This window comes from Loxodonta africana, chromosome 6, assembly GCF_030014295.1.
Source record: "Loxodonta africana isolate mLoxAfr1 chromosome 6, mLoxAfr1.hap2, whole genome shotgun sequence".
Taxonomy (NCBI): domain Eukaryota; kingdom Metazoa; phylum Chordata; class Mammalia; order Proboscidea; family Elephantidae; genus Loxodonta; species Loxodonta africana.
This window is the reverse complement of record NC_087347.1, coordinates 48,762,566-48,776,026: the sequence shown is the minus strand read 5'-3', so window position 1 is coordinate 48,776,026 and position 13,461 is coordinate 48,762,566. Positions and strand designations below refer to the sequence as shown.

Below are 13,461 nucleotides of genomic sequence, written 5' to 3'. Positions count from 1 at the left end.
CTCTCAAGTGTCCTGATTTGGATGATAAATTATACGGTTATTCCATATAATAAGAACTTGGAGCAGAGATCAACAGAATTAAGAATTTTGTGACTACCACAAGGAGCAAAAGGACATGCAGAACTTTATATGACTGATAAAGCATCAGAAGACCTTGCCTATAGGTAAATGACCTTCATTTCTATAAAGGTGAGCAAAATCAAGTCCCTTTGTTACTCATCACTAAACGTGGGCGTGAGATTCAAGAGGAAACGTGTTGGTGAATCAAAACCATACCAAAGCCATTGCTATCTAGTCGGTTCTGACTCACAGCAACCCTATAGGACAGAGTAGAACTGCCACACAGGGTTTCTAAGGCTATAATGTTTAAGGAAGCAGACTGCCATATCTTCCGTGGAGCAGCTTGTAGGTTAGAACTGCCGACCTTTCAGTTAGTGGCTGAGTGCTTGGTGACTAACACTAGGGCTTCTTGTATTAGTGAACAAGGATTCCTAATTTGGAGTCCATATGATTTTTTTTTTATGATGATATTTCAGAGACAACTAGTTAAACTAATATTCGTATTGGAACTTGAAAGTCTCTGAGAATGTGGTACCTCTGAAAAAAGATGTAGTTGAATTTTTACACATGACCCTATTCAGGCTCTGTATACAAGTTTGTCTTGCTATAATAAAAGAACTATATTAACAATAGAGACAGTATTCTTTTAAAACTACATGACCTGAGATTAAATTCTGTCAGTGAAAACTGTATTGTCAGTTATCTTTACCTAGAATATATAAGGATGCTTGGTTTGAAGGGTATTTAATAAAGTAAGAAGACCAACTGGATGATTTATATGAAGACGTGATCTTTAGAATGAATTTTGGATGTTTCCCCAAATAACTCATCATTTCGAAGAAAATAATCCAATGTAATGGGTATATAAAATTTAAGCAAAGGTGACAGTGATTTAGAAATTAATTTTCAAGAAGCAAGCGTATGAATTAAATAAGTTGTGTAGTGTCAGGCTTATATCTCAAATCAAAGTTACAGTCATTAAAAGAAGTTTTTAACTTCAAAAAATCCCTTTAAAAAACAAACCAGCCATCCTCTCTTCAGTTTTCCAACCATTTTTCACATTATGGCATACCCGGAAAATGATAATATTCACATTGGTAAACTGAGGTTAACAAAGAAATCTGCTTGCACTGGAAGTGACTGACCTGGGCTGAGGGGTTGATAATATCTTGAAATATGTGTAACCCTTTCATGACATGCCAAGTCCAGCATTACCAGCTGAGAAGCTTGGGTCCACTGGAAAGTGAAAGACATGAATCAAGACAAAATGGTCCTTCAGCTATGCATGAAATTGAACAAGAGCTGGCAAAAAAACCCAGAATGTGAGTATTGATTGGGTAAGGAAAATGAGCCCAAGCGACTTAACGTACATCATGTTGAAAATAAAGGTCATCTGGTCATGTTTTCTACTACCTGTAATAATTTCTGATATTGCCTTAGAGACTCTAGTACTTCAGAAACCATGCTAAATATTGAAAAATTAAGATTATATGTACATTATTTTGATAAGTAACATGAGTAGATTTACTGAATTCTCCAATACTATTTTTAATGGCGCTATTAACAAAGTCTTTTTTTCCTTGGGTGGTGAGGAGAAGAGCTTAAATTATGCCCTGAAGATCACCAATACAGAGAGAAATACATAGATCTAATCCATTTCTGTAGGAAAGTATCAGTTAAACATTTGATGCAGAAAGAGCTAAACCTTAATAAGAAATTCAAATTTTTTTCTTTCACAAATAAGATAGTTGTACCTAACTAGAAATAGAAGGTTCACAGAATTCTGATCCAATAATTACATCTGGAAATTTATTTGTCGCTTGCTTTATATTTTGCACAAGGGAACTGAAAAATATCCAGTAGATAAGCGTCAAAAACCCACCTGTTAAGAAGTAAGAACCTGTCTCTAGCTTCAGGTTCCCAATCCAGACATGCAGAATGGGTGCAACACTGCTTGTTAATAAGTGACAGTAAAATGATATTGTCTGTTCTAATCAATATATATAATTCTCTCATCCTGTTCATATGTTGTTGTGTGCCATCAAGTCGATTTTGACTCATACTGACCCTGTTCATATATATATATGCATAAAAAAAGGCTCTACTCTCCAAGACATTTTTATGAAAGGACTTTACTACAGATTACCACAAAGCCTCAAATTTCAGATGATTCAGATTATATTCAACCAGATTTTAAAAATAGGATGAATGATGACAAGGCAGTTGTACACCAAAGAGCATCTGAAATCTAAACACTGAGATACTGAAGGATGAGCTTGAAAACATTTTTTTTCTCAAATGCTTCATGAGATATAGTGAAAGTACAATTATTACTGTAAATACCACAAGTCCCATCATATGGAGAAATTACCTTGTGATAATCTGCTAAAGTGCAGTACAAAATGTCTGTATTTCATTATTATCTAGGGTTGCACTTATGAAATCCTCTGAGGGAACAGGATAGCCTTTCTGAAATAAATAAGATATATATGTACAAAAGATGCATATTAACCAACACATCCTTCCTAGTTTTAACTGATCTTTAGGATTTTGTCACAAAGGTAATTCTCTGCCTGATCATCATCTTCTAAAATTTCCTCTTATCGTATTTATAATACATAAAGAAAAATTAATTGTCAAAGAGGCTTAAAAGAATAGTCAATGTTCAAGAAAAAGCTATCTTGGTTCCCTCTTTTTTCATACTTCCGGAATGCTGTTATTTTTAAGAATCATTGTGAAAGACTTGGAGCTTTAAGAGTACCAATGGGTTCAGAAATGGAAGGAAAGAAGCTGTGAAAACCAAGAATGACACTGTCTTAAGTATGAGTTAGCTGTGGTTCAGTTGGATTCCTTAAACCAAATCATCTTTCCTCACACTGTTAAGTTTTTTCATGTTACATTATACTGTTGAAAATTCTATCAAACTCGATTAATCCCTGTGGGTTAATATGCATTCTCTAGGGTCTCTAAAAATTTGGAGACATTCTATCCAAAACATTAAACAGATGTCCCTCAGAATGCAAGTAGCCAGAGTGGGGAAGAGCCAGAACGAAGGAAGGTCTTTCTCAAAGTCCGCACACTCAGCTTTTATTATTGATTCAAACAAGGAGAATAAGTTGGAAAGGAGATAATCAGGTGGGTTGAAAGGGAATTCTTTCCAGATTGAAACAGAAGACAACTGATAAGCTTGAGGAATTAGTGGGACAGGAAGAGTATAGTTTGATTTCTAGTTTGGAATTTTCCAAAGGGTAAACTTGCTTTTTGTACATTCTGAAACCTATCAAAGACAAAGATTTAGAGCTAACGTTACAAAGCTTGTCCGTGGTAGCTACTGGGAGGAAAGTTAATGTCAAGATTTTGAGGCAGGTTACTTTGAAGCCTTTATGATTCTGGGCAGACACTTTTCTTAAAAAAACAAAATAACAACAACAACAAACTACCATCTCTTCGAAAGATTTATTTCCCCAGGAAAGAAAACCCTGAGGTGTGTTTTTTATCCTCTATATTACACAAAGGAAGAGCTGGAGAAAGAAAAAGTAGAGTCTAATTCAGAGGACTTTCTAACTGCACATTCTGTCTTCAGGCCAGAGGGTGTACCTGAATCTTGTAGGTACACACCCAAAAGTCTGAAGACCTAGGGTCCTCCAAATTTTCTCTGATGAAGAACAAAGTACAATAAGTAAAAGGGCTGGAGTGAGGGGAAGACTTTTTTTTTTCTTTCTGATTTATTGTAATTTAGATGAAGGTTTACAGAACAAACTAGTTTCTCATTAAACAGTTAGTACACAGATTGTTTTATGACATTGGTTAACAACCCACAACATGTCAACACTCTCCCTTCTTGACCTTGGGTTCCCCATTACCAGCTTTCCTGTCATGAGGGGAAGACTCTTGAAGTGGAGAGGAAGAGAAGGATTTTAGTCCCTAAGTGTAGAGAGGAGCCCTGGTGGCACAGTGGTTAATAGATAAGCTGCTAATCAAGAGGTCAGCTGTTTGAATCCAGGAGCTGCTCCTTGGACACCCTATGAGGCAGTTCTACTCTATCCTATAGGGTTGCTGTGAGTCAGAATCAACTCAGTGGCATCCGTAAGTGTAGAGAGGCCACTTCTCACACCCTTGTATTCCAAAAGGAAAAAGGAAGAGGTGCATACACCAAGCTGATGTTTATGACTCATATCACTTTGAGAGAAATACTCAGTGACAATTAGCCTGTGGGTGCACACCTTGATAGAAATAAAAAAACTGGGGTTAATGTAATAGCTTCACTACAAAAATTATGCAACTAAAGTATTAGCAAATAATGAAGTACTGGCTTTTATTAATCTAAGAAATACATTATCAAATGAAAACTGAAAAATAAATGGATGGAAAATTAAAAAATTACATGTCTTAAAAATAAGTCATGTCAATATGGTGTCACTGACTAGCCTAAATAAAATGTCTTAATGACTTATGTATCTTTCCTTCACTATAATCAGGCTTAGCATTGTATTAATTGGTACTTTTAAAAGCAGCATGCCCAAAAAGAATGATCAGACTGGAAATCCTGAATGTTAGTTCACTGGTTTGCAATCTATGGCTACTATATTTTATATTTGTTTATCCTTACAGGTCAGAAAGATGGGTAATATCAAAATAACCATGGAACTAGTATACAGAAAACTGATGAAGGATTATATAATGTGGAAAGGAGAAATAAAATGAGACAATGTGAAACAAAACAAATAAGTTTGAATAGTACTTGGCTTCTGGGAGGAACCAGCAGAGCACAGAAAATATTAGCAAATTTATGCAACACATAAAAGCAAAAAGACAGAAACACATAGTAGGTCCAGCAAATAGCAGACACTGTAGTTACTCATGAGAAAGTAATATTAAACATGGAAGGACTGAAGCTGATACCAAAAAAAAGAAAAAAAAATTTTTTTTATGCACATGAATAAAAACACTGCCTATAGAGTTGAAAGAAGCAGCACCAATTATTACTGTTATTTATATCCATCCTTTGGGTAAAATTTTCCTATTTTCCTCTTTTAAATCTATAGGGACTTAAGAATAAATTTTAACTAAAGTATAGGTCTACGGGCCAGCAATTCACTATTTATATAACAGGGAATGTTGAAGCATGACATCAAAGTTGGATTGGATGCCCTCCTAAAGTCCTTTGAGTCTATATTTAATACTGTCCAAGCACTATTTCTGGGAAAGACACAAAGAATTTGTATGTGTATATGAGAGAAATTCATTGTTTTATAGTTTAACATAGTATAGATCCCAGAAACACTCCTACATATAGGAGTTATACATTTCTTTGAAAATATTATACTGGCACTGTTGGCAAAATTTAAAAAGCAATCTTCTATAAACTAAATCACACCTCTTTTTCCGAACCGTCTTTCCAAGAAATCATTTGACAAAGGAAGTTAAAGTCTTAATTTTCCAAGATCCTTTATCTTTTGACATGCTACCATCTTTCTGTATCTGATTGTATTAGAGATTTTTGGGCACTAAGGTTGCAAAGTTATTGTCTTGTGATTTTGGTCCATGTACTAATATTTTTTTTTACTAATATTTGTATTACCCATCTTTTAAGAAACTAACACAGAGTGAATTTCAGATACATCTTCAAAGTCACCTTTCAAAATGGGTACCAAGTAAAAACTTACTTTTCAAATTATCTATAGAAGATGTACTACAAAATAGAAAAGAAAAACATCAAATGGGTTTTCACTTATTATGTGCAAGGAGAATTTCCTTTTCCTAAACAGTTTGTTATTAAAAATAACAAGTTTTTGGCTGTCAGTTTAAGACATGAAGAAAGTCGGATGACATCTCTTATATATTCAGATTGTCAGTACATTCCAAAGTTTGATTAATTTCTCAAAATAAAACTAAATTCTCAGTAAGTGTATAAGCATGAATTACATGTATGTATACATACATGTGTATGTATATAACCTATATAGCTCTGTGGAAGAAACACACTTGGGTATCAATTATTATCAAAATTCCTGATTCAGTAGTCATTAATTTTTATTAACAGTTCAGGATTTGTTTAGCATTGTGTTTAACATTTTGAAAATCGAAACATTACCTTTTTTTTCTCAAGGATAGTGCTATAAAAGGAAGATCTTTAACATCAGTGGTTAATAATTTTTACTTACAGAACAAAAACTTTTGAAATTTCATTGTGGGGCTTACTAATCTATTTACATTTCTAAAAACTGAGAATAATTAATGTACATGGGTTCCTTGTATGCTAATAGTATACATTCATAGGATCCTATTGTTCTCATGAAACCATTTGACTGGGAAACATACTCATTATGGTTTCAAAAGAAAACACTCTATTTGACTCACCCAGGAAGAACTTTAGGGTCTATGTATTATTATTTCTGCTGAACATGGAATACATTTAGGGATGGGAAGAGGAAAGGAAGAGAAAGATTTTTTAGGGGATGGCCAGTTTTTATGGCTTGTTTTCTGTCTCCTAAAAGGAAGTCAGTGAAATAACTACAAATGCATGTAAAGAAGGATTTTTTCATACTACTACAGAAATTTTAGTGATTTAAAAACCCATATGATTTGTTCTGTAGCTTCTGAACAATGAATTTCCTGACTAATTTTTCCAATTTTATAACAAAAATTGGCTTTAGAATCAGAATCTAAAGTTGAATATATTGGTAGCATATGAAGAAAAGGTCAAAAGACTACAGCATTCAAAGAACATTACACAGTGCAATATCAGCTAATGTTGTGTGATTATGTCAGAGGTGAGCCCTTCTTTTATCAAAATAATTCCATTAGGTGGGATCCATATTACATAAAATTTGATACTAAAATGGATTATGTTACAGGAAGATTACAGTATTATCTCAAACATTAGAGAAAAAAATTATATAGTCAAACACATGAAAAGGCAAGAATAGTGATAATGTTGATGGTACTTATAATACTTGCAAAATGTTATAAAAAAGTATAAATATCTCTGTTCTGAAAATCATGGCAGAAGCAAAATTAATACAGAGTAGCAGTAACAGAGTAATAAAAAATTAGACAAAACCATGTGAAATAACAAAATAGAATTTCAAAGCAAAGCAAAGTGGTAGAACTAAATTATTAAGATTAAATAGTAAACTATATGCTAAAAGGCATGAACATGTTAAAAATTCTATTAGAATTAGAAATGATTCTTATCCTAAATATGAAAATAAATATCAAAGAATAGGAAACATAACATCTAAATGTTTGTGAAGAAAAGAACACAAAGCAGAGAAAATGAAAGACACCTTACTATTCCCAATGTGGTTATTATTCATGGAATGGATAAAACATCTGTTATAGAAAATGTCACTATAGTTAGATTAATACATATAAAAAACCATCATGCCACATCTACCTTAATGATTTTGTAGAACTGCTGAAAGGGCAAATTTCATCAAATTTAGACAGCTTGTAGTTGGAATAAGTAAGTATGGTGAGGTATTAACTAACCCTAAATTTCACAACGGGCAGCTTCTAGCCGGTTCGTTGAAGCTGGATCTCGGCCACCACAACGATCATTGGACAAGAAATCAGTTGAGCTGGACTAGAGCTGCCTAGTTGTCTTAATAATGAATGCTCCACACTGTCTGTTAAGAGAAAGAAAATACAAATCAGAGAGACTGAACCAAAAAAAAAAAAAAAAAAAGAATGAGAATAAGGATAGATGAGTTTAGAACATCAATCAACATTTACTAAATACTTGTAATATGTGGTACTAATATATTACAGTAAGGAGCCCTGGTGGCACAGTCATTAAAGTGCTCAGCCACTAACTAAAATGTCAGCAGTTCAAACCCACCAGCTGCTCCAAGGGAAAAAGATGTGGCAGTCTGCTTCTGTAAAGATGACAGCCTTGAAAACCCTATGGGATAGTCTACTCTGTCCTATAGGGTGACTATGAGTCAGAATTGACTCAACAATGGGTTTTGTTTTAATATTACAGTGTAATAAAGTGAGAGGCTAGAGGCTAGGAGGGGTAAGAACTCAGGAAAGGCTTGGTCCTTGCTCTCTGAGAGCTTACAATTTATATTAGACAATCTCTAGTGACACAGTATAAATGTTTAGTATATAAAAATGAGGAACAGGTGGGCAGATTACAAGTGAGCTATATATAACATTCTATTTTTGAAAACATTAAGTGGGTTTTAAAAAAATTGTTTTTAAAAAGCAAGTAGAATTTGTCAGAAGGCTATTTAGAAAGGTGTCCAAAACCCAAAAAATACCCTTGAAGGTGACATTGGTAGGACAGGCATATGGGTACCTATGCCTTATATTCCAGAGTATTGCCATATACTTTTGTGATCTGGGATTTTTTTGTGTGTGGTGTTAAGATTATTTTGGGTCAAAGAAACAATCTGGTTGCTACTACCTTTTTGGCACTTTGGGCCTAGGCCAACTCCTAATTTAGGAGACCAAATTGTCCTAAATTTTTTATTTTAGATAGGTTCAAAATTTTCCATATTGGTTCCAGTATCCCAACTCCTAATTTAGGAGACCAAGTTGTCCTAAATTTTTTATTTTAGATAGGTTCAAAATTTTCCATATTGGTTCCAGCATCTCTAGAGCAACACTGTCCAAAAGAACTTTCTGTATTGATGGAACACAAACCATATGTTTCTATTTAGCACTTGAAATGTAGCTAGTGTAGTGGAGAAACTGGATTTTTAATTCCATTTAATTAAAGTAAAATAACCTCATGTAGTTAGTGGTTACCATTTTGGACAGTATGTGTCTAGGAATTCAAACTTGTCTGGTTTCCTAAACTCTACACTGGCCTGATTATGGCAACCATGCAGTAAAATAGGTTTCTCTAACATGTTGAGTTCTGTTCAATACCAGTTAATATTGTTCACTGATCTATTCCATGTCTAAAATGCTGGCTAGCACATGGTTAATAAATATTTGTTGAATGAATGAAAGCTACTATGGTATATACAGCTATTAATAACTAGTCAATTACTCATAGCCTATTGGCTGTAACCCAGTATGCTCTGGTCCTCTCAGGAGAAATACGGAAGTGAAGTCAAACTGTTCTATGTATGTGAAATTGCTTGGTTTAATGCTCAATGTGCCTAGCGAGCACAGGAAGCAGTCCTAGCTTTATTACAGCTCAAAGAAATACACATAACAAATTCAGATTGATGAATATGGGAAGACTGAAGGGAGACTGTAATATTTAATGGTAAGGAATTTGAAAAGGATATAGATAAGAGCTGATGGCAGTGATAAGAGGGAAAAAAATTATCATCAGATTTAAAAAACTAAATTCAGATTTTATGCATGACTAAAGGACGGAAGGGGATTGTGGTGGTTCAGTGGTAGAATTCTCGGCCTCCATGTGGGAGACCCAGCGTTGATTCCCAGTGAATGCACCTTAAGTGGAGCTACCACCCATCTGTCAGCAGAGGCTTGCATGTTGCTATGATGCTGAACCGGTTTCAGCAGAGCTTTCAGACTAAGATGGACTAGGAAGAAAGGCCTGGCAATCTACTTCTGAAAACTCAGCCAGTGAAAACCTTATGAATCACAATGGTCCAATCCCATTGTGCTTCAGGTTGTCATGAGTCAGGGGCCTACTCAACAGTAGCTAACAACAACAAAGGATGGAAACTGAAGATGAAGATGGAGAAATCTTGAAGAAATATATAGTAATCTTGTTAGGCCATAAAGAGGCCTTAGCAAAGGGATTTGACAGTGGAAAGAGAAATGAATGTTATTCTCAGCAAGTTACTAAGCTGAAAAAGGGACATAAAACAGCATAAAGTAGACCATCAAGAGGTTAGAGAAATCACTTATCTTTATTTTAGCAGAGAAGATGGGCAAACTATAACAGTTATGTTGATGAGGAAGGACTCAATCTACAAGATTAGGTTGTATCTTGAGTCGGTCTCTTTTGAGATATAAAAAAGATAAGTGAGCAGAGAGACAGAGGGACCCTCATGCCACCGAGAAAAAAGCTCCAAGAGCACATCGTGTCCTTTGGACTCAGGGTCCCTGCGCTGAGAAGCACCTAGACCAGGGGAAGATTGGTAACAAGGACATTCCCCCAGAACCAACAGAGGGAGAAAGTCTTCCCTTGGAGATGGCACTCTGAATTCAGACATTTAGCCTCCTCCCAGACCCAGTGCTGTCGAGTCGATTCCGACTCATAGTGACCCTATAGGACAGAGTAGAACTGCCCCATAGAGTTTCCAAGGAGTGCCTGGCGGATTCGAACTGCCGACCCTTTGGTTAGCAGCTGTAGCACTTAGCCTCCTAGATTGCGAGAAAATAAATTTCTGTTTGTTAAAGCCAACCATTTGTGGTATTTCTGTTATAGCAGCACTAGATAACTAAGACAGAATTTGCTACCAGAAGAGTAGGGTGCTGCTCTAACAGATACCTAAAATGTGGTGGCAGTTTCGAACTGCGAATGGATAGAGACTAGAAGAGTTTTAAAGTGCCTAACAGTAAAAGTCTAGATTGCTTTGAAGAGACTGTTGGTGGAATTATGGACATCAAAGACAATTCTGGTGAGGACTCAGAAGTGAGGAGAGCTGTTACACTGGAGATGGCACAGATGCTGCAGAAAAATAGCAGCAGCAGAATCAGGAGACCAGTACGAGAGAGTGCTGGAGCCTACCCACGGAGCAAGAGAACTGAGTGCCTTTGGCAGGAGGCTTCCTGGTGGAGTGGGGTGCCTACAGGCACTTATTAGTGGAGCTAAAGAGCTTTGGAACATTTGCCCTAGCAGGGCAGATGAGGGTGGTGAGGCCCAAAGGGCCGAAAGGCTAAGAACCAGGAAGTAGAAGCTGAGGAGACAAGGAACACAGGAAATAGAGCTGCCTGAGTCTCAAAGGGTAGGGCCATGACCTCTGGGGTCTGCAAGAGTGGAGTCACTACTCAGATGGACTAGGAGAATGGGGCCACCCAAATTTGAGGGAGCAGAGTTGCTGTTCCAGTGAGCATGGAAGGTAGAGCTGAAGCCCAGGGCTGAGGGGCCTCCATTCAGAATCTGGAGAGTGTGGCCAATACCTAAAGTCTGGAGGGCAGGCCCATTGTGTGAATGGTCTCAGAGAACAGAGGATTATCTTCAAAGCCTTGAAGGCTAATGTAATGTGTTCTGCTGACTTGCTTGGTACCTGTTATCCTTTCTTTCTCTCCAATTTCTCCCATTTATAATGGAAATGTATAGCTTGTGCCTGTTCTACAACTGTACTTTGGAAGCAGTTAACTTGTATTCTCAATTTCACAGATGAAGAAGTTTTGGATTTTGGACTTGGAGTTGATTTAAGACTTTTGCTATGATATGATGGGGTGAATGTGTTTTACATATGGCAAGGATATGAATTTTGTGGGGCCAGAGGGTGGAATGTTATGGATTGAATTGTGTCCCCCCCAAAAAGTGTATCAATTTGGCTATGCCATGATTCCCATTATTGTGTGACCGTCCACCATTTTGTCATCTGATGTGGTTTTCCTTTGTGTTATAAATCCTACCTCTATGATGTTAACGAGACAGGATTAAAGGCAGTTATGTTAATGAGGCAGGACTCAATCTACAAATTAGGTTGTATCTTGAGTCAATCTCTTTTGATATATAAAACAGAAGTGAGCAGACAGACAGGGGGAGCCTCATACCACCAAGAAAGAAGCGCCAGGAGCACAGCGTGTCCTTTGAACCAGGGGTCCCTGTGCTGAGAAGTTCCTAGACCAGGGAGAGATTGTTTTTGTGTGTATGCACACCACAGACTCCTTTGGTGGACTAGTGAGATCTATGAACCCCCTTCTTTTTTTTTTTAATACATAGGATTATAAGGGAAACAAATTATATTGTAATACACTTCTTTTCACAGACTCTTTGGAGTCCTTTGATCAGATTAGCTTTAAAACCCAATATAGAATTTCAGTATCTCTTTTCCTTGAACTCCAAGATTAAATGTAAATGACTGGAACAGTGATTATTCTACAATATCACTAAGAATCTGTTTGTCACTCTTTTTGCTACAATGTATAGGCCCTGTCTTACATGCTACCATCATTAACATTTCAAGTATAATAAAAAGGCACAATATTCAGCTTGATTATCTTAAAGCGATCTTAGATTCAGATTCCAACATCTCAGGAAAACTGAAGGCAGCAAGATGCACATCTACTTATTTTCTTAAGAGCAGTAACTAAGTTCTGAACTTATTTAAAAATTCAATTTTTTAAATCTTTCAGTGAATTCTATTAAGCTGAGATATATAGGGTCACTATGAGTCCGAATCGACTCGACGGCAGTGGGTTTGGTTTTTTTTTTTTTTTTTAATACTACTACCTAAATGCATTAAGATGAAATAAGAAACAGTGATACAAACTTCCAGTTCTAGGGAAAATAAGAAAAAGTTTTCAACAATGTTTTATATTTCCTTTCTAAGAAGGTAGGAAAAAAAAAAGAAAAGATCGTCATAAATATAATAGCTGTGAAGTAATGGGAAACAATTATTGATACTATTTCAATGTTTTTAATATGGGGCACATCTTCAACTAATTATACTATTAAACATGAGAAACAACAGATAAAGGTTCTGGGTTAGAACCTGGGAACCTTAATAATTTTTATTACATTTCGAAATAAAGAAGTTAGTTTGATTCCAATAAATGTTCACAGAAGAAAAAAATTTTAATGTAACATTACGACAGATAAATAATTCAGTGGGATATCCTAGAGAAGATCCATTCACATTTTCATCATTTATTCCTTTTTTTCTAAAATAAAACAAAAATTTTACTCAGGTCCTGCTAACTTCAATAAAAAGTACCATATTTTCACAAATAATGCACCTCATGTAAATAACGTGCCCACACATCTAACGTGCAGCATAGCTCACTTACAAAAACATCAAGGAGGGTGTTTCATGGTTGGCAAAAAAGGTATAACGTGTGTTATCTGTGTGACAATACGGTACTTAAATAACCATTGAACGTTCTGAAGTAAAGTAAGAAGAAAACTGTGGGCTCAGGGCATGAACAGAACAATGTAATCTTGAAAGTTAGCTTGTTGTCTTACTAATTTTTATATCCACAGCGCTTCAAATATTAATTTTTAAATGTAATATTCAATAAATGATGAGTCAAACTACTGAGAGTGAGCTGTTACTCATGGCTTGTCATATAGCATCTATATGCTTTGTGCAGTGGGCAAGCTATTTATGTGATTTGTAGAATTAATTAATGGCCCATATAATTCATTTAGATTCTTCCATAGTTGATAATACATTGTAAATTTGTGACAGAAATAGCAACAAAGAACTTAAATCCATAAAGGTTTATGTTAGCTACAGTTTTAATCTTATCCTGTAATTAAAATTTTTAAAACCAGGTTAGAAGGATAAA

At 35.6% G+C, this 13,461-nt stretch overlaps 2 protein-coding genes across 3 annotated transcripts in view; one reads left to right on the top strand and one right to left on the bottom strand.

The window, feature by feature from the left end:
* The window catches only part of MARS2 (methionyl-tRNA synthetase 2, mitochondrial), a 54,869-nt gene that overhangs the window by 18,047 nt on the left and 23,361 nt on the right, over window positions 1-13,461 (top strand). The window contains exon 3 of one of the 2 annotated variants that reach the window (XR_010322258.1): window positions 9-189. The gene's annotated coding sequence lies outside the window, so the exon portion shown is untranslated. Of the gene's footprint in view, window positions 1-8; window positions 7,736-13,461 lie in introns of those variants that run through there. The other variant, XR_002784479.2, reaches the window with a different exon arrangement.
* The window catches only part of BOLL (boule homolog, RNA binding protein), a 66,411-nt gene continuing 59,775 nt past the window's right edge, over window positions 6,826-13,461 (bottom strand). Inside the window, 2 exon segments of the mRNA XM_064287441.1 lie at window positions 6,826-7,611; window positions 7,613-7,687. Of these exon segments, the coding sequence (XP_064143511.1) occupies window positions 7,579-7,611; window positions 7,613-7,687 (108 nt within the window). The 3' untranslated portion in view covers window positions 6,826-7,578.